The sequence below is a fragment of the Musa acuminata genome, chromosome BXJ1-10 (genome assembly GCF_036884655.1).
Source record: "Musa acuminata AAA Group cultivar baxijiao chromosome BXJ1-10, Cavendish_Baxijiao_AAA, whole genome shotgun sequence".
In the NCBI taxonomy this organism is placed as follows: Eukaryota; Viridiplantae; Streptophyta; class Magnoliopsida; order Zingiberales; family Musaceae; genus Musa; species Musa acuminata.
Genome location: NC_088336.1, coordinates 25,158,496 through 25,183,650, shown reverse-complemented (window position 1 = coordinate 25,183,650; position 25,155 = coordinate 25,158,496). Strand labels below are relative to the sequence as shown.

The window sequence follows — 25,155 nt, the reverse complement described above, 5'->3', positions numbered from 1 at the left end:
AGAACGAGAACGGGTAACAGATGAAAAGAATGGTTTGGTCTCGAGAAAACGCTGTCGATGGTTGCTTAGACACTCTCAAACCGGTAATCTTTCCACTTTCTTCTGTTTCTCCTGTCGATTAATATATATAAATATTATGCATTAATTTCTAGCAAATCGACCGTGTGAGTCTCTTTGGAAACCAATCTGCCTTTATCTTTCTTATTGGATACAACCTTTTCTTCTTGGATCAAACATCTTCTGCATCCATTGATCACTCGCCAAGAATGTAGGGAAATCAAACCTAACGACGATCAAAAGTAGTCTTTTGTCTGACCTGACATGTTAAGAGCCAGAATCGGAAATAAAAGGCATTTAAATCAACCTATGAACGAGCTAAATGCGCTAGTTTTCTCTTCCTTTTCCAGCTTGCCCGGGACAGTGGAAGAAGAAGAAGAAGAAGAAGAAATGATGGTCATCCATCAGCGGAACCTGCGAGCGACGAGTTCGTATCGGCCCTGGCGGCCGGCATGGGTGCCAAGCTAATAGTAGAAGTCTCACCGGAGGCATCCCAATCCACGGGAGCCCTCGCCGCTGCAGCTCGACAAACCGGAGGCAGACTCGTCTGCATCATACCGGAGGAGGTGTCGCTCGCTCCCACGAAAGATGTCGTCGAGGAGTTCGGCGTGGACGACGCGGTGGAGTTCAAGGTGGGCGACCCGTATCACGAGCACATCGACTGCTCTTTGGTGGGCTGCAAGTCCGACCCGTACGCAGGCCTGCTCGAGCTGCTCCACTTCAATCCGAGGAGTTCGGTGGCGGTCGCTAACCGCCTGCGGGGAGGGAAGGAGGGGCCGATAGGAGAAGGGATGGAAGTGACGATGATAGGGAAGATTGAGGAGGTGGGAAGGACGGGGACGACGGCAGGCGGCGTGGAACGGCGGAAGAGCGCGAAGGGATCAGGGCGGAGGAGGCCGCGCAGCAAAAGCAGATGGGTGAGGAAGATCGATGAGAGGGGAGAGGAGCACTTCTTTAGGTTACCCATTTCCCTTGAACCTGTACGCGTATCGGGTGGCGGCAGAAGTGGGTGATGCGGCCGAGAAGAAGATGATGACGGTGATGAGCCATGAAGTACTACTACTGGTTGATAGATATCTCGTATGCCTAATGCTGCACCACTCACTTCATGGAAATCTCATCATATCAACAGTTCTCGTTCATCGTATCACCTCATGTTGGATCTGATCCTCGAGGGTTTCTTATGCTACGGGTTGTGATCATACAAAGAGTGGATATCTGAACCACGAGAGATGAACATTATAAGTTTCGCGTCGACTGTGTCGTCCGATGATGGCGATCTCTCTTTGCTGATAGAATTCTACAAGAACTGAAGAGGTGCTGAAACCATTTGTATCTTCCCAAGTACGACTACCATGTTGATTATTTGTTATTGTTATTATTATTATTATTTTTTCAAATTAGAGTATTTGAGGTTATCTTAATCTTTATAGATATAATCTTGTCCGGACAAAGCTTAAGAAGAATTAGAAACCTAATGAGAACAAAAATGACAGTAGCAATGCGAAAAAAATAAAAAAGTCAGCTAAATGTATTCTTATTAATTTTTAACTTAAAAATTAATTAATAGGTCAATAAAATTAATAAATCAATTAACCTATTAAACTCGATTCGTGATATTTGATATCAGAATCTATACTATTATCAATTTTGACGTAAGTATTTTGATCAAAGAGTTGGAATCATTAATTTACCTGTTAGATCATTTCAGATTCAATTGAGGGATTATTAAAGAAAAGAATAACAGCATCCTAAATGCATTAATTTAAACAAATTAGAATATACTGATTTTCGATGTTCATCGTTTCCAACTCATAATCAAGCCCATGATCAGGAATATCAGGTTTTAGAAGCAGCTAATTAAGCTTAAAATTTTCACTTTGAACATCAACGACTGAATGATTTCAATTTTGCAAGCATGAAACACGTACCCGAAAAGAATATATTAGCAGAAATTGCAAAAATTATTTTGATGGGCAGGAAAGTCGAGGTTCACAAAACCCCATGACTTACAATGTTGTCGGCTATAAATTTCAGAATCCTCAAAAGGAAAAGGGGAAAAAAGAGAGGAGAAAAATGCTCATACATGTCTCTTCAATGGAGAAGAAAAAATGGTTAATAGCTTCAACCTAATTCTAATGATTTGGTCAGAAGTTCTACGCTATTTCCATCCTCTCTAGACTTGGAACTTCATAGCCTTCTCAACAACCTATGTTGTGAACCTGCAGACGACATGGTCTTCATCAGCCTGTATGGAAGAAGAAATGAAAATAATAGGAATGATCATGCAAAAAATATTTTTGTGATTGATCAATCACCCAATTTCATGCAAACACCACAAATTAACCCCACAATCTACTCAGAAAGCATTTAATGTTGAGTTGAAAAGATGGCAAATGATATACATACATCTAGAAAGCTATGACAAACAACATACAAAAAAATATATATATATGTTGTGCAAGTTGAAAACTCGACCACACATAAATCTTGCTTGAGCATCACTAGTGAATAACAGAGGCATACATTACAATTCAAGCAATCTACCTAGTCAGTACTGGAATGCCAAAAAGGTAGTGTGGCAGCTATATTACAAGTCTAATTTTTGGATAAATCTGCTCTAATTTGAGAATGCAAGAAAATGGTTGTAGATAATGTCATAAAAACAAAATCATAAGAGGTAGGATGCACAACCCAGCTTACTAATCGGATTTAACATCATTATTAACTGTTGTACTGCTTCAACAAATGAACTGATAATCCCTGGTAGACTGGAAATCCATGAGCCCAGAGACTCAAGACGTGTGATAGATGATTAGATCAACAGCAGTAAACATAGCAAGTGGAAGACTTAACTAAAAGGAATTAGGTTGGATTTGATGGTAAGCCACACCCTGGAATTTGCAACAGATGAGTGGTAATTAGAAAAAACAACTTAACTCCAGCAATCTGATTATCAAGATTGCAAATTAGAGAAAGCTACAACAGAAGAAAAAATCTGCGACTCAAAAAGATGTTGATACTAGTTTCATGCATATCAAAACATCTTCGGAAGCCTGAAAATATCCGCTCAGTCTGAGTCTCTTGACCGGTTGCTTGGAATGGCTAGACCGGAACTAAAATATCGAGTCAGGCTTATAAATTACATGCATGATGGTATACTATGAGCTTTTTGATGGTGTGAGATATCAATACTGAAGATACTCAAGATTAAAAAATTTGGGGATTTCAAAGGTGAATCATGATCAGTTCACAAACAAAGTTTCTTCCTAATAACTTATGTTAAACAGGATAAATTAATTGTATGCTTGAGAAACCAACACAAAATTAAAGCAAAAGAGATGTTATTGACAATAAAGTATATGGAGCATTGATAAGCAACAAATCTGCGAGTTATGTAACATTGTGAAGCTAATTAACAAAGAAATACCTGGCTTGGACCATGAGGAGATTTGTCACTTACCTTCCTGAACGTTCAATCTTGGCTTCTTAATAAAAAAAATCAGTTGCCAGAAAAATAGCAATAACTAAATTATCACCATTGCTAATTTTTCAGAGTCACGTCCTCCTGGATGTGGCTTGAACAATAAAAAAAATTCTTTCCTGCCCTTTTTGAAGTTTGTAATGTTCTTTGCTTGTGACTAGTCGGAAGTAGCATTTTCACTGGAAGATATATTTGTTGCACTTATAACATCACTTCCTCTTACTACTCTGCTATATATAACTTTAAATGACTGTGATCCATATGGCCTATTGAGCAAACTTATAGGCAGCTTTAGTGTCTGTTTACGGCGATTTCTACCCTTGATGTATATGCTAAAGCTTCCCTCACCCTCATACTTTTTGCTACTCCTGAAGACATGCCTTCCACCACTATGCTGTGCATCTTGTCTGAAAACCGTCTCAGATTCCAAGTCAGTAATTTTTGTATTATTTCTGTGAGATTCTTCAGATTCCCGTTTCTCTAACCAGTTACCATCCAGCGGTTTACAAATGTCTATAATCTGGGATATCTCATTATTCTCTTCTGTTTTGGTCCCTTCTTCAGTATTGTTATCCAATGGAAGGTCTAGACTCACATCAGTTCTTAAATGAGATGTTATAATTGGTTCCAACACGGATTCAGAAGTTGGACTAATGATGGGTGGCAAAGATGAGAAGTCCACAGGATGAGAACCAGACCATACTGATCCTTGTGCAAAGTCAGGAACATTTGCACCAATGTTGCACTGCCATGGATAATGGTTTCCATGAAACATGTTACTGTTCATAGCAAAAGTGGTATTTGGAATGACTTGAGGTTGGGTATATGGTGGATATATAAATGGCAAGGGACGTAGAATGTGGGAAGGCCTAGGTGAAGAAGGATAAGGATGATGCGGTGAGGTACAAATAGGAGGCACCATTGGCATTACAGCCGTGGGTGAAGCATGAAGACTGGCACTCAGTGGCCATGGTGTAACTGCAGAAATTGTACCATTAGGAGGAAGACCAACAGTTACAGGAACAGGACCAAGTGCTGTAGCAGGGAAAGGGCTAAACGGTGCAGCAGATGCAGACAGCTTCTTGCTAGATACCTCTCTCCCATCATAATTAGAAGGTGGTAGTTCCATCGTGGGATAATCACCACCTGTTTTCTCAGGGATGAGAACCTTCTTGAAATTGAATTGATGGACACTAGAGTAAGAACTGATACCAACATTGGTACATGAGGCTTCGTCATGATTATCTTCTTTGCTTTCTGCAGTGATGGGACACTCAGATTTTTTCCTATCAGATGTATTTGTTGACGAATTCTGATCATGATTCTCATTTTGCTCAACTTCTTGAACCTCATTGCTAGATAGACAATTGTCAATGATATTCTTGGTGAGCATGCTACTACAAGATGCCACTTCCAAATCAGAAGATGATGGTTCTAGTAATTGTTCTGTTTCACAATCTTCCTTTCTTTCTTCTTCATGATCAACTTCAACTTTTTTATCTGAGTCTAAAAACACATCCTGGACAGTGTCCTTTTCTTGGGTTATGTTAGATATCTCAGGTAGCTCTGCAGCATTTTCTGTATGTTCCTCAGCCAAAAATGATTCCTTTATTTCAGATGCATTGCCACCAATAGACAACTCTTGTTCCAATGGCATATTCTCCTGAAACTTTCGGCTATGTATCTTGGCAATTGTTCCAGGAGGTGCCAGTGCTACATCTTTATATGATGGAGAATTACTAAAACTAAGAACCAAATTGTTGCGAGGCTCAGAGACACCACCTATTAGGTTCTTCTGATTCTCTAATACCTGGCTATCATGGCGATAATAGGGTGCATGAGCATCTAATGGGGCAGTCGTTCTTTCGACAGCACTCCAAGAGTTATGACTGATCTCAGGATTGGTGGATGAAGGCACTGACTTCACCCGATAAGTTACAGCCTTGTACGCCTTCTGACCAGATCTGGTGTCTGGTGACTGAACTTGCATGTTAAGATTGCCATTAAAGCTTCCAGGAATAACTATCTTTTTCTTAAGCAAATAATACCCATTATTTAAATAAGAAAACTGTGGCTTGGATTGAACAGTTTCACTAGGAACATCATTCATCTGATAGTTGTAGGTTTTCCAAGTGCTTGTACGTTGATGCTTGATTCGCTGGCTTGAACCTCCAATGGACCTTGGTCTTTGAACAGGTTGCCAACCATCTTCTGCTTCTGTATTTATCTCTCTTACATCTTCACTAAAAGAAGCAACCTTTTGCTCTGCTGTTCCTTTAGATTGTTGAGAAACAAATAACTGCCTTTTGGCAACAGCATCTTCATGTTTTGACTCAACACCTGGACTACTCATGTTCTCATCATCTTGGGTATCACTACCATCAGTCACTTGTTTCACTTCATCTGAAATAGTAGCTACTGAATCCTTGGACAAAGAATCTGCCACGTTCAAGTTTTGAGATGACTGCACTTTGACCTGAATCAGTACAAAAATGATTGCTTGGTTTTTGCAATAAAAGGAAAACCAAGTGAAGCTCTTCCAATTAAATTTTTTTGAGAAACTTTAAATTCAAAAATAAAGAGGTTAACATTCTTATGTTCATTAAATTGAGAAAAAAATGAAAAAAGAATTCAACAAGCAGAAGAAAAGGTAACAAGAATTGTACAAGCATTAGTATTGGCTCCATTTATAGGTTAAGTGTCTGATTCATCATCAATTTCTTTCAGCAACTACATTAGCATCTTAGTACAGAGAGAAAAACTGCCCAGTAACACAAAAATATATTTTTTTAATACTTTAAATAATCTGGAATACATTTTGATTTTAATTAAAGAGTGCATAAGCATCTAGTTAATATAAGTTGGTTTGTGTTGCCATAATTGCAACATAAAGTATCAAACACTAGAAGAATTCTGAAACTATGAAAATATTGTTCATTGCCAATAAAAAATAACTAAAGGACACTGTTATGCAAAAACAGTATGGCCTTTGCAGCGAATTCTCATTTAACATCATGATTTTGAAGACTAGCTGGATGTAGGACATGTTTCTCAAAAAATATTTTTCTAGTACTGATACATAAAGCTTGAGTATTTTGATTATCCACATGCACAACAATTAAGAGTGAGGATCTACTTCTGTTTTCTAGGTTCAGTTGGACTCTCTTTCAAATACTTGGACAGGTTATATAGCAATAAGGTAGTATCTTCTTGAACCAGAAGCTGGGCAGACAAGGTAAAATAAATGCATGCCTATAATCAAGTGGTTGGTAGCAGGCAGCAAGAGCTGAATGTAAAAACTAAGTACAATTTGAAAATTTTTAAGTGAGTAACTTGTTAGTTGCTTGTTATAAATTAGCATAGTTTGCTCACTATATTATGTTAGACCTGATTTATTGCCAATATTTACATGAAACCATTGGCTCTATGAGTGTTAAGTTTAAAATTTATTCAGTTTACCACTAATTTAGATGCAAAAATTAATTACAAGTTGAATTATTTCAAGTGACTAACTTGATATTTGCTATAAATTAGGTTATTCTGTTAAACTATATACTATCTAAGACCTAATTCACCACCAACATGATATATGCTGACTGCCATGAATTGGCACAGGAATATGCCAAGCCAACATAGTGCAGGCATGCACTCAACAAGGTATAAAAAAACATTCAGGTAGCGAGCGGATATATTAAACATGTCAGCCAACATGACCGAACATAAATACACAATTAGATTCTCAGAAGTATTTAAACAAGATAAAATCTTATCAACATACCTTTAAACCCAGATTCTTCCTCTTCAGGGATTCAGCATCTCTTCCTCTACCATCTTGGTTGGAATCAATGAAATCAAGGAGATCAGACACACTGCCAAGCAGAATAAACAATTGCATAGGATATTCATCATTTTAGTAGAAATAGAAAATTCAGTTTTGGCATATCTAGTCAATGAAAATATTAATTTTAGTGCACGAGGATGACGTTATATAGATCAGGTATATCAGCAATAAGTGCAGAGTGAGCATGCTCACAGTATTTGTGACCTAAAGCATGTTAAACCTAATCACTGCAATTATTGCTGTACCTCAGGTGGCCTTTGCTGGCAATAGATGCATCAGGCTTCCGCGTACCATTTCGAGCAGCTTCTTGCTGTTCAATAGCCTTTGACTCAAAGTACTCAAGCCAGGCAGCAGCATCCTGCGAAATCAAATGGCAACTTTGTGAGTCAAGAAACTAAATCCATGCAGAATTAAGAAAAAAAAAGTTTTATTGATGTCTCTCCATATAAAGATATGCGTAAATCACCTGAGTACGCAAGTCATCTGGACCAAGCTTTGCTCTAAGTATTTGTAATGTTGTTTGCTCATGTTGAACACTCAAAGGATATGCTTCCATCAAGGATAGTGCAATAGCTATCGCATGGTAACTTGCCGCGGTCTAATGTAATGTAGAAAATTAGATACATATATTATATATATACCTAATACTCTTCGTATAAAAATAAAATAAGGTCTACCACCCAATGCAAAAAAATAATAATGGAACTACTTACATCAGACATTGAAAGTTAAAAGATAGTTAGTGTGAGATCATTCAATGAAATTATAAATCTGGTTTATCACAGGCAAACCTGGAAAAGATATTATCATTATACTATAAAGTTGATAGGTTTTTTATCTGCCAAAAATTAACTTTCATGTCATCATAAGAGAGCCAATCAGAGGACTAATTTGAAAAGGCAAGTTAGTATCAGAAGCTCTTTTTCTGAAAAAAAGACTGTTTCGAGACAAAAAAACCACTTCATTCCACATACACATGCAGCTAGTGTCCATTATTTTTGTGTTCCTATGTATGTCCATCTACATCATGTCTGTGTGTGTACCATCTCCATACAAGAACACAAGAAAACGGAGATGCAATTTTTTCCCTTACATAGTTGGAAACAATTGGTGTTGGTTTTGCAATGAAATGAAAATAACAAGACGAAGATATGGGAACAAGGAAAATTTTGAAAGAGTGAGACACAAGACAGTGTATGCGGCAGCAAAATCATGTATACAATGAACTCTCATATTTTTGCTTTAAGAAAATATATAGTTCTGAATCAAGGATGGGAAGAAAAACAGTGTTGACAAGCATCTTAGTGCAGTACATTGTAAAACACCTTTTAGAACAAAATCTTATATTGATATACTTGTAAGGAAAAGAGAATAATGTAAAAGTTAACAGTCAAAATCAAATCTATGTTCCATAGACTATGCTTTGTGGACCCCATCTACTTTCTAGAACAATGAACTATTAAAGATGATAAAATAATGAGCTCTTCCCAATCGATAATAAAATATAAACTAGTGACTTACAAAGTGTTCGAGAAGTACCCTTGGACATATCTAGAAGATAGTGAGCTCTAATAAATATTGGAGGTGTATACAAAGTGGCAGCCTAACACTCTAACACTCGCACATTAATTCAGTATCTGGGAGGGACAATGTACGCAGCCTTACCCCCACAAGTAGAAAGGTATGGCTCGTACATTTCAGAGGTCACAAAGGAGCCAAACTAGATGTCCCACTAGAGTATGGATATGGAATGCATCTAGAGATATTGAACTTTTTATTTGTCAAGTAACCTGTGTTTCAAAATATAATAGAGTATCCAAAAGGGAATGCCCATTTTGAACTTGGAAATGATTGTTTTCTCATGTTGAGTAGAAAGAAGAGGTTAGAGAGAAAATAGAGTGAATGAGTTCGCTTAGGTATTAAGCTGACTAGGTCATCCCAGATGACCTTTGATATGAAAGCAATTCTTTTCTTTTAGATCCCAAAACCTTTTGTACTCTACCACATGATAGTTTTTAAGCTCATCTGATTTTGCTTGTATGTACTTGTTCAAACCCAAACTAACAAATTAAAAAGGAATGAATTGCTGCCCCATTTTTTTATGTACAACAAATCTTGGTTGCATGACCGAGAATGGTATACTCTTGTTAGGGCAGAATAATAATGTGTGTAGCAAACTTTGGCTAATGGGTTCCAGAGATTGTCTAATGAAGCATATAACTGAACCCCTTGATAACAGGCCAATGATGCTCCTTCTAATTTATATGGATTGCTGAAAGTTGAACCTGCTAACTTCTTTGGCAAAGCCCTCTCCCATACTGCAGAAGGTCAATAGATAAGGGGTTCTAGATCACCTAATTATCCAGGTCACTAGGTGAGCAAATTAGGGGTGAACTAGCTGGAAGTCACTTTGTAATACATGCCTTATCATCTCAAAGTAATTAATAATGTTTCTGTGGGACTTCATTAACCAATTATTGTAATAATTTATGATTTCTAACACCGAACTACAATAAGCATCAGCTGCTTATCTTAAAAGAATGCTACGACTACTTCAGAAATAAAAAGACACAAGAAGAAACAGAATTTGAGAACAAAAACAAACCTGAATGTGGTCAGGACCAAGCAACTTCTGATTGCATTTCAAAGCTTTATGAAGATATCTAAGTGCCACATGTATATTTCCCAGGCCTTCCTCCATCATAGCCACATTAATATATGTAGCAGCTGTGTTTGGATGAGATGGTCCACAAGTAAGATGCAAAAGATACAACGCACGTTTCACATACCTGATTAACAATTAACAGGAGAAAAATTAAGGGTGATGGTAAATAACATATAATGGAAGCATGGTCCTGGCTTATTATTTCCAATACAAACACCAAAACATAACAATACTAACCTGGAAAGTAAGAAGCTTAATTTCTGTTAGTTTCTGTGCTTCAACTTTTTATGCACACATTAATTTTCAGGTATGAAGTAAATATTAAAGTTAAATCTAGAAAGTCATTGTTCTCAAATTAAGCTGCATTCTTTGTGGCAAAAAAATGAAGAAAATGCCATCTTCACATATTTTAGCTAATATGCATAATAATAGAGTAGACATAACCAAAACCATAAGACAGATATGTGTCATGGAAGCTTTAATATTAAGTTTTTCATTGGCCTGTAAAAAAAATTCTCTGTTTAACCGGTCATATCAACCAACCCTCATGATGACACACCAAGAATATAAACCTCAGTGCTTCAAAACACAAGCTAAAAATGAGCAATGACCAAACAGAGAAAACACTCAAGACATGTCACATATGAGACTAAAATAGAACAATGGCCTTTGTCAACAGCCATAAAAATTTATTCCCCGACTAGATTAAGAAAAATGGGAGAAACTTTATGAAATTTGTCTGGTCTCTTGACAAGCCTATGACAAGAACCTATTCGATCTCCTTCCACAAGACTAAGTGTTCAAATTTTTAAGTTTCCTCTTCATCATTTGGCTAATAAATCCATGTTATAACTTATCATGTGATATTAATGGAGCTATCTTCTTTCTCCAACCAAAATTCTGATGTGTTTTTTCTCTATCATAAGATGGTCACAGTGGACTGGAGGAACCTGAATTTTTACAATGCTGGTAAGTTTGATAAACCATTTGTCACTCTTTAAGCTTTTAAAGAATAACATAAGAAAAGATATAGATGCAATTTTTTCTAAATACTTTGTTGCCATGGTACTTCTATGCCAAACTCTGTATGTTTAAAGCTCTATCCTTAACTAATTAATATCATAAAGCTTTCTTTGTCATAGTTAGAAGGCTTACATTATTAAATAGCTTCTGACATGTAGACCTTTTTTACATGTGCTTGTAGGCATGATATACAATGAACAAATTGTACAAATATCTGAATCATTGCATTCATGCTGAATAACTTACAAACTTCTTTTCAATGCTTATAGTAAAAGAAAGGCTTCTCCTTAACATTACAAGTATTATGCTAAGAATGTTGTTTTAAGTGAAACCATCTTTTTAGTTTGGTAATCAAGAATTCAAGACTAAAATTTCTACTTTTATGTATTAATTCATCAAGATCATTTCATGCAAATAACATAGTTAAAAAATTTTGACTGTTACCTGCCAAAAGTCTTTTTTTTTTCTATCTAGAAGAGGCACTAATTCTAAGTTTATATCTCCTCGAATCCTAATATATGATACTACAATAATATCTTATAAGACAGTACCAGTGTTCAAGTCATTATAAAAACAAAAGATGGAATATCTAATAATTCAAGATATTAGAATTCCCAATCAAAAGAACACTATATAAGATTTGATACTACAACAAATAAGAATAGAACTTACTTTAGAGCCAATTCAGTATGTTGAAGCCTGTAGTAAAAAACAGCAAGGTCGCCGTAGCTCTTCATTGTATCTGGATGATCCAATCCAAGCTCCCTCTCATTTATGTCCAATGCCTTCTGCTGATAAGTTGTGGCCTAAAAGTTGCAATAATTTAGTATAATCCCAGCCAAAGACAGGAGCACAGGTTCAAAATTTATAACAGAAAGTTCCTAAAAGTCATCCCTAATAATTGAAGTGATATAGAAAATTTTAAATAGTAAAAAACACCGTATAGCATATCATAATATTCAACTTAGCGTAAGAAACCATAGTGGTAGAATACTGTTTCATGGTTTAACTCGATTCAGATCTTTGCAAAAGCCATTAAAAAACAGATAAATCCAATTAGAATTAGACATTGATCTACTAAAAGAGGACACAAGTCAGGAACACAAATGCTGTATTAAAATATTGAACTGTGGTTTATCGCTCTTTGATCTGTTTCAACCTCATGACCCTGCATGCACATATTCAAGGCATAAATTAGCTACCAACTAAATTTCCAACAGAATTACATGTCAATATTATGAAATATGAATTACAAAAAACTGTTTCAATCACTCGGAACATAATCACCCATGACACAAACTTTACATTACAATTCTCCAAATTTCAGATCGTTGGACTTGGAAAATTTAAATTGTCCATAATGGTGTATTTTTGACATTGGATTGGTAAAAACATAATTGATCTGCTCTGTCTTACTCAAATAGACCATTTAACAAGGTTCCTTTTAAGATATCAGAAAAGAGAGAACCATGGCAAAGATACTCCATAAGTCCATATCATAACTCATAAGAACCATGGCCTTCAGTGACACAAATATCTGAAAGCTACCTGATTAAGGTCACCAGTATGGTAGAGAACAACAGCTAAAAGACTGTAGGCTCCAGCAGTCATCCGATGATAAGGACCACAGACTGCAATTAATTTTGCCAGAGCCTGCATCCAACTACACCTTCATACCAAAAGCAAATGAAAGAGAAAAAAGGACTTTACAAAGAAGTTAACATGTACAATATCTTATGACAAATTACCTTTGTTCCATAGTTGACTGCATCTTCAAGTTTACCCTTATCAAGTGCCATTTTCGAAGATTCTAGAAGTTGTCGTGCATCTGCAGATGAGCATGCAACTTGCTGCAAAAGATTCAAAAGCACTAAGAATGTAAGATACAATATGGTAGATAACATATTTCAAATAAGACCATCTTAGCAGCTTTACCTTGTGCACAGGTACAAGGCTGATGATATCTGATTTGTCAAAGGGGAAATTTGAATCCATATCAAAGTCTCTGGGTGCCAATTCAATTCCCACCTAATAAAATTGAACATGTAAGATGAAAGGAAAATTAAATATCATTTACAGAAATGAAAAATGATCATTACCTTGTGACATAACCCTCTTAAAATAGCATATTTTCTTATATCATTATAGTTTGAGATTGTAAGTTCCCAGTTATATCGCTTTCTTAGAAATACTTCAAGCCATCTCCAGACTAGAAAGTGCACATGTATAGCAGAATGTGAAACACCAGAATCAGGAAGCCCAAGAAGCATGTTAAGTGTTGCAGCCATCAATATAGATAAATCTCCAGTATCAGAAACAGCAGCAATCACAGCTCGTACAACATGCTTAAAAGCCCTTACTATCATCTCATGAATACAGAGTGACTGAACATGAGACAGCTTCTCTGAAAGCTTGACCTGACAGATATTGTACATAATATTGCATTTAATATAATTAGGAAAAATACTTTGTGAAAGTAAAGATATATTCAGCCTCTTCAAGCTAAAGGTGACTCACAACTTGCCCAAGAGAGCGCATTCTTAGACCTCTTGTATGCATGAAATCAGTTAGAGTACGACCATCAACAGGTGATAGCTCCAATGACCCAAAATCTGAGACCTGAATACATGCCAAGGTACAAATAATACTCATTAACCATCATTCCATACTAAAACAGAAAATAATGAATTAAATATGAAAAAATTGTACTCAGGCGTACCAACTTTGGGAGAGCAACTTCATCATAATATCTCATTGCCATCTCAGTTAATTCCTGTGGAGACTGATCATGATAATAGATCAGCTTCTTATCTTCAAATTAATTGTAATCTTAATATATGTTTCTATGTAAGTTAAGATGATACACAGACAGACAATAAATTTACATGTTATTTAGGAGTAATTGTGACATAGACAGGAATTACCTAATGACACATAGCCCAGATAAGTGTACATATGTACAACAGAACTGAAACTTTAGAATAAACAAACAAAGTTACTAATTCTGTAATAGTAAGACATGAATTTGCAACTGACAATCAACACCTGAGATAGCAGTAGAAAAATCAGAACATACACCTGAAATAAAGCATAACCTGCATATATTCATGTGACTTGTGCATACCTTCAAATGAAGTCCAGTATTAGATTCTAGCAACCTTGTATATACAGGTTCAGGTAACAAATCTTTGAGCTTGTAAGAATTCTCAGTTTCTTTGCTTTCTGCCTTAGGTTCCTTGATAGGCAACTTCGTATTCTGTTTTTCATGCATCTCATCAGATGATTTCCTGTCAATGGTTAAAGTCTTTTCTTCATCAGAATCTGGTTTCTTTTTTGGATTTTTAAGAATTTTAAGAGGTTTCCCAAGGCCTTCAACTCTTATCTCACTTTTTGTCTTCGTCGTAATTTGTTTTTTGTCTTTTTCACTGGCCTGTTTCTTGTCTTTCTCACCATTATTCTGATCCTGCAAATGCTGTATCCAACAAGCTCCCAGTTCCCATCTTACTGAAACATTGCATTCAGCTTCCTCCTCCTCAAGCTTCACTAGGCTATCCTTCAACAATTTCTCCACAATTTTTTTTGCTGCAGAGAGTTCCTCATGCCTTGAACTATGTAGATGATTATATAATCTTTTCTCTCTTGGTGTATGGTTTTTGTGAAGTAGCATTCTCAGACTGGAATAACAAATAATATCTTCAACGAAATGAAGTATGCAAAAATTATTTTATATGAATGAAATCAGAGTATGTAATTGTGGCTATTTACCTGCTAACATTCAAAGCATTTGCACCCCCTTCAGGATGATCCTTAATTTCAACACCTCGCAAAGGTAAATCCAATTCGCTTTTCTCATGATGCTTGACTTTCACAACGGTGATATAACCACAGTATCGCACATTAAGAACCCCCAACATGGCGATATCCTGCGGTTGAAAGCCACAAATTTGTTCACTAACAATAAAAATATAAAAAACAGAAACTAATCTCAAGCCACAAATTTGTCAACTGACATTAAACATATAAGACAAGACATAACATCAAAGACAAGACACTTTTGTGGTAGGGTTTCTTTAAAAGATCAAAATTCCATACATGAGCTGCTGTATTTTCATCTGATGTGATTCCTTTTAGCAAGTTCCTCTCAGTGAGATGTTTGGCATCAATACCAGTTGTTTTACTTCCATCAATCTTTGTATCCACCTTACAGCTTGCATCTGAAGCATCTTTAGTGACAGTGATGCTAAAATCCCCCACTGTCTCAAACTGTAAGATTTCATCTACGCCGACTGTAGCTGCATTTTTTCTTTCATCCATAACTTGCTTTACAGCTGCAACAGCTCTTAGTATTGCAACATCTACAAATAGGCTATGAAGCAGGAAAGCTCTTCTGTCACGGATTTGTCTCTCTTCTGCTGTCTTACATGGCATTGACTTAAGAAAAAGGAACTCATTTGCCCAAGGCATCATATCACTTCTACTGTCCTGAAACCAACCACCTCCATTGCCTCCCCAAGTTTCATCCTCAGCAGGAAGGGAAGGAAATGTGGCTGGTGACTGAGCAGCAACTGGAGGCACAAGCCATGTGTTTGCACGAAATCCATAAGGCAGGTTTCCAAACTGCAAATAATAGGGCACTCTTAGTCAACCAAATGTTTTCAACAACCAACTAGCTAGACTGTACCATAACAAAGATATGCACAAGCCCAAGATTTAGATGTGGAAATGAATAACATGACACATTCTAAGCAAATTAAACTAATATACCTACAAGATTGAACCAAGGAGCTCATGACTACAATACAGAATCAAGAAACACAACACCAAAGAATTTTGTTTGCAACTTTCTTTTTAAGTAAGCAAACACATATCGGCCCTAGCTTTCTTCTTTTTTAAGCAACTGAAAAGCTTTCCAACTAAGGCATGCTACTTTGGCTTAAGAAAGGAAACACTAAATTAATCAGAACTTGATCTAAAAAATCCTGTGATATTATAAGTTGGACATTCTGTAAGATTCACTTGATTTGTCAAGATGCACATGATCAAATATTTCAGATTAAGCATGAAGAGAATGCAGAAGTTATAGAGTAGCCAAAGATGATCCATATTAATCACAGAAGCAAGTTGTCATTATAAAAAAACTAGTTCATTTTCAACACTAAGTGTCAACAAGGAACACCAATAAGCTCATAGTTTCAGCCAAAGAAGGAAATAAGGAATAACTAAGCAAACATCAGTAAGAATCAACCACATGGAAACATATTAGAAGCTCCTGAATCCACCACACTAAACAAGAACAAACCAACCTTGTTCCGTTCCATGAAGGCTTTCATGAGATCTTCATAAGCCTGTAAACCACACAGCACAGAGTTGAGCACTTGCTAGAACTTAGCAACAAATGCATAATGCCACAAAAAAAAAAAATAATGCTGAAAAATATCGAAATCAAAATGTTGTAGGTTTGTTACTTCTAACAATTTCTGAAATAGCAAAAGATTTAATGTAAGAAACGAAACATAGCAAGAATTGGAGGCCGACATTATTAAATGCTCTACTGAGATGTCTCAGGAGATCGACAAGATTGTGGCAAAGCAAGCATTGCTTCCCAAGACTGTAAAATCCCCTGGAGCATGCCTCGACGATCACAAGCTTCCCATTGCATAGCTTCACCTTCAATTTCAGATCCAGTATCAACCAAAAGAAACAATTAGCGATAAGATTCACGGATAAAACGTTAAAAAGAATATAGTAAGACCTACTTCGAGGAAGAAGAGATGATCGTCGGATGGACGCTCATCTTGCCTAAGATTCGTTGTTCGTCTCATAACTGCAGCAGACGAATCGATAAAGAAAACAGGGTAAGATTCAGGATCCAAGCGAAATTCTCGACCAAGATTCAGGAGAAACATGATCGAAAAGAGAGGGAAGGGTAAGATTGGACTCACACTGGATGGGAGGGGTGAGATTGGCGAGGGAGAAGAACTCATAGAAGGCCCCGAGCCGAGGGCACGCCCCGCTCATCTCCGCCTCTAGGTCTGCCGTCGAATCCTTAGCCGACGCCGCCAGCGACTGTGACGGCGACTTCGGCTGGGACTGGCCCTGGTCATCCGGCGGGCTCTTCCGGTTCCCGCCGGCTCCGGCACCGCCGCTTTTCTTGCGGACCTTCGAGGCCGCAGCGGAGGCTGACTCAGACGGGGCATCTTTGGGCGACGTTGGCTGCGGAGTCGGAGGCGGCGGAGGACCGAAGCAGGTGGTGGAGGAGAGGAGGTCGAGGAGGCGCCGCACGTGCGCCACCGCACGCTCTTCGTCGTAGTCCTCTTCTCCCGCAAGAAAATTTCAACAAAACACTTGTATTTAGTAAAATAACATATATATCCCTGTAAAAATTAGCATTTGCATACTTCACCAAATTTGTGCGTGTGTGTGTGTGTGTGTGTATATATATATATATATATATATATATATATATATATATATATATATATATATATATATATATATATATATATATATATATATATATATATATACCATTTTTCATTATTTTAAATTTATAAGTACAAATACTCTATTAATGAATATAGAAAAACATATGCACGAGACTCTCATCAATACAAAATTTGAGAGAATAAAATAATAATATTTTGATTGATAATATAATTTTTTTCCTATCAATACTTATTTCATGTTTACCTTCGACCAGAGTGAGAGTGCATGGTTTCAGCACCGTGACGTCGAGGAAGTCTTCCAATCTCGAACCTCTTACCTGAAATAAAAGGCCAAAAAATATTTATAAATTATTATTGTTTTGTAAAGCAGAAATTTATTTGTATATCATTTAATTATTTCAACAAATATACATATAATAATATAAAAGGTTTTAACTGATGTTTCTCTGAAAACCAAAGACAAAGGAGTTGTAAGGTGGAGATGGTGTGTTTCTCGATGAACGTCAACATCGGAGAACGAAGTGTTTCTCTTCTCCACCCAAACCCCAGCTAAATGCGACTAAACCTCACCGTCCTACCGACGAAGGCTCGTCGGTACACCCAGTTTTTCCAAGTGCGACATCGCCACAACTTGCGAGCCACAGGTCAATCCTTCTTGGCTTGCTTGATCATGTCACCCTCATCCTAAGAACTCATCAACCATTCGATTTCTGAAGTCCCTATCCTTGTTCAGAGTGGACAATCTAATTCCAACCTTTCCTTTTCTCTTAATTCTCCATTGCTTAAACTTAGTCAAGAAGAGAAAGTACCACAAATCCAGAAGCAAAGGGGTTAGGGAGGTCATGTGTACCTCATGGGAGAGGGAGTAATTGGTGATATGGCACGCAAGAGTGTTGACGCAGAGCAGCCGCCGCACATCGATGATCTTGTCGGTCGATATCCCCTGCAAATTTCCACTGACGAGTTATAGCAGAAACAAAGGAACCAGCACAAGAAAAGCTTGTAGATTGCTTTTCATGGTGAAGACCATCATAACTGTCATGGTTTTGCCAGATTAGGATGAGGAATGAGGAGATATACACTCTGAACCTAAAATGTGAAAGAGAAGCTTCAATCATTGAACAGAATCCAAAAGAATGGACATCCCCCTTCATGAGTCATCCCTTGTGATGCAACAAGCAGTTCTGCGCCAGTTCTCATTAAATGCTGGGAACTTGCATTCATGGAACTGCAGGAGGTTGATTTTGTTCCCCGCCAAACTAATGTATTCATGAGGGACCATAGTAATCATGTCAGCAGAGGTAGAGAGCAAGTACTGCTATTACTCCCAGGGGAATCAAAAGCCATGGAAACCCGAGGAAAACATTGCCTCCCATGGCTCCTTCCTGGATGCAACCTTTCTTAAATTTTACTCACAGAACAGTAAATTCTATTCCCGTTGTGTCTCACATGCATGCCAGTTTCTTCATTTCTTTTCCTTTTCACAAAGATTTCATGTAACGTTGTCTCTGTTCCTCTGAGTCTTTATCTTAGGCAACAGGGAGAAAGATATAGATGAGAAGAACATGCACAGACCTTGAGGATGACATGAGACTCATCCGGGAGCATTACTGTGATGTCCACAGCCAGAGGCAGAACTAGCAGTGCAGCAACGACAACAATAACAACGAGTTAGTCATCAGACAAGAATGAAAACTAATGACAACAAAATAGCAGCTCAAAATAGATTTTCTCTCGGCAACCACAATCCAAACCTTTCTCATCTTTCTTCTTCTTGTCGCCCTTGCCCTTTCCTCGACCGCCCTTGGGTGCCATGCGGCCGCCCCGCTCCACTCGCTGCCTCTTATCTCTGCATCGTCAATTTATTAGTATTCCTCGACCACTAATGTGTTGAGTTTCGGAATGATAAAAAGTATTGAACACCAACCCATTAACTTCTATGAATGGAGGTCGGTGTTCTAATACCAATAATAAACAACACCCAACACTTTCGACGAATACTACGATGGCAGTATTCTCAAGCTCATGAATGAATAGGCACCTGGAAGAACAGAGGGCTCCACGAATTCACAAGAGCAGCGCTCGTTCGGCCGATAGAAAAGAGGCTTTGCTCTTCCTTTTTGCCCCGTCTACTGAGACAAAGAAGCGAAGGTCGCCATTGGAGATAAGAGAGACAGAGGAGGAGGCGATTAGAAACGGAAGCAAAGGGAGGATAGCGAGAGGAGGGGAGAGGAGCAGCGAGTGGGCTATGATAAGGGACGAAGGGCTGAGATCTAACCATCACAAAGGCCGTTGGCAGCTTATGACCGCGTCCCCTGCCCCGAAACCAGTCATCGCTTTTTCAGTCTCGTATTCACGTATTCTCCCCACTCGTGTCTCTCATGCCTCACTTTATCACCGTAGGCGTCAGTGTCACCGCAGTGACGGGTCCCACGTTCTCGAGACACGCGGGTACGCGATGGGAAAACTCCTGCTCTGATCTGTATCGCCCCATGTCTACGTATAAGTACGTATTTCGAAAATTTCCCCGGATCCCATCGTGGCCGTTGGATCGATGATGGAGGGTGAGGATGCGAGGGCTGGCTACCATTGGGAGCTCCACCTTGGAGCGCCCACCCAATACGGGTCGGACGACGGGGAACGGAGCAGTAGCTCCGGACCTGTTTGCTCCATTAATGGTTTTGGGTTGTGGGAGGAGCACCCTTCTTGGGCTGCCCCCGATGCTGGGGGCTTAAGAGCTACAAGTCGGATCCGGGTCTGCTAAGACATCACATTATTATATATTGGCCTGCGGCAGCTTGTGGTAAATATTAGCTCAGGTGAAATGTAAATCCAAAGAACCCATGGTTGGGTCGCGGCCTGACTCGACCCATTCCCCAAGACCCCATGGTCGAGTCACAGCCTGACTCAACCCATTGAACGTAAGGGAACAATAATTCTTTAAATATTATTCATTCCAAGAATATTTCCCCTGATGCACTATAATTTATTATTTCATTAATTCTACCTGTCCATGTAATTTATGTTCATAATTAAGATAGAATTGGCGCTACGCCAATTACATTGGTGAATGAATTGGATTTTACGTCACATTCCTTATAAAATTGGTAGATATTCCTTATATCACGTCACATTATTGCACGAAAAGTAAGTAATTGGGGAAAAGAAAAATGAGGGGGAACTTATTCGGACAAACACTTAAACATCACCCATCACAATGATTCGAAGCATGGCCCCATTCATCCAATGGTGATGATGACAAGGGCTTCTTCCTCGAATTCTTGCAATGTATAATGTATAAGTGGAGATATATTATTATCTGAAAAGCCTAATACATAAAATTAAAATATTTTTTTAATCCATGATAATTAGAGTTCTTTATGGAAATCTAATAATTATTCGCCACCATAGTTAGGTGGAAGTTCTTTCTAATTAAAACCTCCATGGGAAATCATTAAAAAATATAATACTTAAAAAAACCATAATCAGAATCTTAGAATATCTCAAAGAAATTTCTTCCAATTTAATCTATATATATATATATAATTTTTGTTGATGAGGGGGTCCTAAAGGTTTTGTTGATAATTAAAATAAATAATATTTTCGAGGAACACACAAAAAAACCCAAAAAAATGACACCCCAAAAGGGATTTAAAAAAAAAAGAGTATTTAAATATTATTTTAAGTGGGATAAAGATGACGGAGGGCCGATCTGTGTGCCCCGAAGCCAGCGAAGCCACGTGGTCCTTAGGAGACACCAATACGGCTCCCGGGCCCACCCACACCCGCTCCCCAACGGGCCCCGCGGCCCAAAGCGACAAACCCCGGTTTCTGCCACCCCTCGATCCGATTCCCGTTTCGCGTCGCCTCTTTCCGTTTCCCACGGGGCTCGGCGGACGGCGGTGGCACACGAGGACAATAGGCGACTGCGACGTCCAGCTGTCACCTCCCCACTGTAACCTTCTGCTGAGCCGGCGATCCTTACTTTTAGGACGAAAATACCCTCCGCATTACATGTACGCGGTCGTTTTTTACCTGAGCTTTAGGAAGGGTTACACCGTAATTTCATAATAGTGCAAGGGTGATTTGGTGCGTTGTCCTTGTATATTTCCCTGGCAAGCACATGGCTCCGCTCTCCTCTTTGTTTTCGTGCATACTATACATTGGTGATCGTAGGCATAGAAGAAAGGCAGAGGAGCGGAGTGGAGAGGAAGACGCAAGTTTCATAGTACGTCTTCTCCTCCTTTCTTTACCGATCATTTGGTCGCATATAGTTTAGTCGTGTGGTGATGTTTGCTTCTTCTTTTGGAGACACAGGTGTTTGCGATTTGAGCTAACAGGAGAGCAAGAGGAAGAGAGCAGAGATGGTGAATTACTGGAAGTCTAAAGTCCTTCCGACGATCAAGAAGGTGTTTGACAGGAACGGCAAGAAGGCTGCCGCCGCCGAGGCATGCAAGTCCTTCGACGAATCGAAGGTGCATGGGGTTTTGCTTCGCCTCTTCTTCTTCTTCTTCTCCCTTCTACTTGATCTGATCTCTACTGGATCCTTTGTTTGGTTCAGGAGGACATCAGCAAGGAGTTCGAAGAGAAGAAGACTGACCTGCAGCCCAAAGTTGTGGAGATCTACGAAGCTTCTGCCGTTGAAATCAAGGTTTATCGATCTTGACCTCATCCTCATGTTATTCACAAACTCTGTATCAAATACTTACAGCCTTCTGCAAATACTTGCTTTGGACGACGACAGACTCTGGTGAAGAAACCGACGGGGTCAGGACTGAAGAAGAAATCAACTGTTGTGATCAAGTTCATCGAGGAACTAGTGAAGATCGGTAATGCTTTCTCTGTCACAGACGTTATAGTTGTTTTGAGGTGATAGCGGAAGGGCTTGTGATGAGATTAGATGCTTGCGCAGAGTTCCCTGGCTCGAAGCCGGTGAGCGAGGCTGCCGTCAAGTACGGCCCCGGCCTCGTCTCCGGTCCCGTGATCTTCCTCTTCGAGCAGGTGTCCACCTTACTCCCGGCAGAGGAGCCGCCTGCTCCCGCCGAACCGGCCGTCGAGAGCACCAGCAAGGATATTACACCGGAAACCGCGGAGGAGATCAAGAAGGAAGAGGCTGAGGCTGAGGTGGAAGAGGCACCTGCTCCGGCCGACCCGGCTCCCTCGGACCCCTCCCCGGAGACGGAGAAGCCGACCGAGCCAGCGGCTGAACCCGCCAAGGCTTGATATAAACCACCAGCCTCCCGAACCGATCATTCCACCGCCACCTCGCCACCACCGCGCACCCAGTGTTTCCATGATTTATTATTCTTTCTCTTGTCTCTTCGTCAATTTGCTTCTCTTTCTCCTGTACGTAACTATGTCTTGGTTTCTCTCATTTTGCTTTCGGCAAGGGGACATGCAGGCCATGTAATATCATTATTAAGTGCAGTGTGGTGTTATGTTATATTTGGGATCGATAGCTTCATTCCATCTCTGTCAAGTTTCCTTGATGGAAGGCGTAAAAGAAGAAGGGCAAGTGTGTGTGTGTGTGTGTATATATATATATATATATATATATATAGAGGAAGACCGAAGCTTGACGACGAAGAACAGAACGTGGTATCACCGACTGCAGTGGGCTCCATGCATCAACGTTCATCGATTGGTCATAATGTAGTGAACGCTCATCATTCAACCTAATGACTCCAACCATTCAAGTTAAATTACCAATAATAAATCATTAATTCCTTTCATAATTGGTTGATATGTTACAAGCTGTTAATTGGGAATTGGGATGGAGTCCAATCCCAGGAAAGTCATCCACCTTAGCTTAACTCGTGGAGATTAATAAAGAAATCATGTACAGTTTTTGCAAGTGGAATGCCATTTCTTTTCGTAATCTCCATCTAATTGCGTGTCTTTTCCACGAGGAATCATCATCGTCGTCCCTCGTAATTGCATCCCGTTCACGTCTCTCGTCTTCCTTTGCCTCAACATATTATTGGGGCTGAGTTCATGGAGAACGCGTAAAGATTGGTAATGCTTTGAAGGATCTTGTATCCACTCCATAAAAACACAAGTATATAAATAGATTAATCTAATACGTGAGACTTCGATTAACACGAAATCTAATAACATATTACTCCCTCTGTGCATTAACGTAAGAAACATGTTTCTCGTGAACAAAATCAATCATAGTCATAGTATGATAGACAAAAAAAAAAAAAAAAAGAAATGACAGCATGGGAAGAGTCATAAATGAGATGGAGACAATATCTTGCATGTTATGGCTACCACAAGGGATGACAGTTAGGTCGAAGAATTCTTTAGAAGAAGAAAGTGATGCAAGAATGCAATGTAATATTAATAGGGGTATTCAAATCGAATCAAAAAATTAAATCAAACCTAATCGAATTGGTTTCGAACCGATTTAATCTGAATCGGTTCATCAGTAATTTAGTTTTAAAGATTATAAATAATTTTAATTTGAAAAGATATCTTGTTTATTTGATTAATCGATTCGAATCAAGCTCAGTTAAAAAGTAATAGTTTTTTAAGTTTATAATTTTAACTTTTTAATTGTATCGTTAAAATATCTAAACATTTTTAGAAGTATGGATCAATCAAGCACAGTTAAAAAGTAATATTATTACCTTTACTCTTCTTGAGGATTGATGATTTTGACAGTAGCTTAATCCATACGTAATCGATTACTTAGGTTCCAAATGATTTTAGTTTGAAGTACCTTCCTTTGAACCGAATCATTTTTTTTATTTGATTTAATTTGACCCTTGATGCTTCGATTTGAACGAATTTGAATACACATAAGAATTAATTTAACATGTGGTATTGTCGTATGAATTTAAAGAAGATATATCACAAACATCATGTATATTATGGAAAGAGAAAACTTTTAAAATTAATGATAAAAAAATAAATTAGAAAACTGATGCAAAATATATGATTCCACAATTCTTACCTACATCCATAAATCAGATTCTTCACAGCACAAAAAAAAAATAAAAATCTCTTTTGAATTAGCACAAATCCAGATTCAAATTCCTTTCTCGATCCTTTGTGGACTCACTTGCAAAACGTTGACGAATAAATAGTATTATTTAAACATATCCAAACTCATGAAAGGGTGTTTTTCATAATTACATTTTTAACGGATCGAATAATTTCAAATCTAATTTTAGGACTCTTAAAATACTTATCATCGAAGCATTCGAGTGCAGCGGCAGATTGAAGGCGCCCATGGGATTCCAATGGCTACGGGTCGATGCACGACGCTCGGTGGCTGCTGCATTCTCGCCTCAGGTTTACTTACCACATCACACCGATTTCATTAGTAGCGGGCGATGTGATCCAATGCTCCGCGCCACAGATTAAACTGGGAAAAGCATGGCATCGTCGTGGTCGGGAATGCCTCAACACGGTGCCGTCATGAGAGCAAGAAGAAGAAGAAGAAGCAAGCGAGGAGGAGGGAGAGTAGAAGAAAAGAAGAAGAAGAAGCAGCAAGCGAGGAGGAGGAGGGAGAGTGGAATCAAAGAAGAAGAAGAAGAAGCAGCAGCAAGCGAGGAGGAGGAGGGAGAGTGGAATCAAAGAAGAAGAAGAAGAAGAATAATAATAAGAAGAAGAATAAGAAGAATAAGAAGAA

The 25,155-nt window shown here is 38.5% G+C and overlaps 2 protein-coding genes across 2 annotated transcripts; one reads left to right on the top strand and one right to left on the bottom strand.

Annotated features, from left to right (window-relative positions):
* Positions 1-1,985: 1,985 nt before the first annotated feature.
* On the bottom strand, positions 1,986-19,753 carry LOC135595719 (protein REDUCED CHLOROPLAST COVERAGE 1-like). The gene is made up of 24 exons (XM_065086985.1): positions 19,558-19,753; positions 19,271-19,365; positions 19,092-19,153; positions 18,367-18,459; positions 17,761-17,833; positions 17,013-17,384; positions 16,827-16,894; positions 16,606-16,737; positions 16,374-16,415; positions 15,163-15,687; positions 14,836-14,993; positions 14,195-14,744; positions 13,790-13,852; positions 13,588-13,689; positions 13,170-13,487; positions 13,006-13,098; positions 12,819-12,920; positions 12,619-12,723; positions 11,743-11,876; positions 9,988-10,171; positions 7,849-7,980; positions 7,628-7,740; positions 7,320-7,410; positions 1,986-6,017 (listed from the first exon to the last, which is right to left on the bottom strand). The coding sequence occupies exons 2-24, from the start codon at positions 19,329-19,331 to the stop codon at positions 3,699-3,701; spliced, it is 5,892 nt and encodes a 1,963-aa protein (XP_064943057.1). The 5' UTR covers positions 19,332-19,365; positions 19,558-19,753; the 3' UTR covers positions 1,986-3,698.
* Positions 19,754-21,573: 1,820 nt separating this feature from the next.
* LOC135595718 (plasma membrane-associated cation-binding protein 1-like) lies at positions 21,574-22,959 on the top strand. Its single transcript, XM_065086983.1, has 5 exons — positions 21,574-21,744; positions 21,834-21,991; positions 22,078-22,167; positions 22,261-22,345; positions 22,429-22,959. Exons 2-5 carry the CDS (start codon positions 21,881-21,883, stop codon positions 22,737-22,739), a joined length of 597 nt encoding a protein of 198 aa, XP_064943055.1. The 5' UTR covers positions 21,574-21,744; positions 21,834-21,880; the 3' UTR covers positions 22,740-22,959.
* The last annotated feature ends 2,196 nt before the right edge of the window (positions 22,960-25,155 follow it).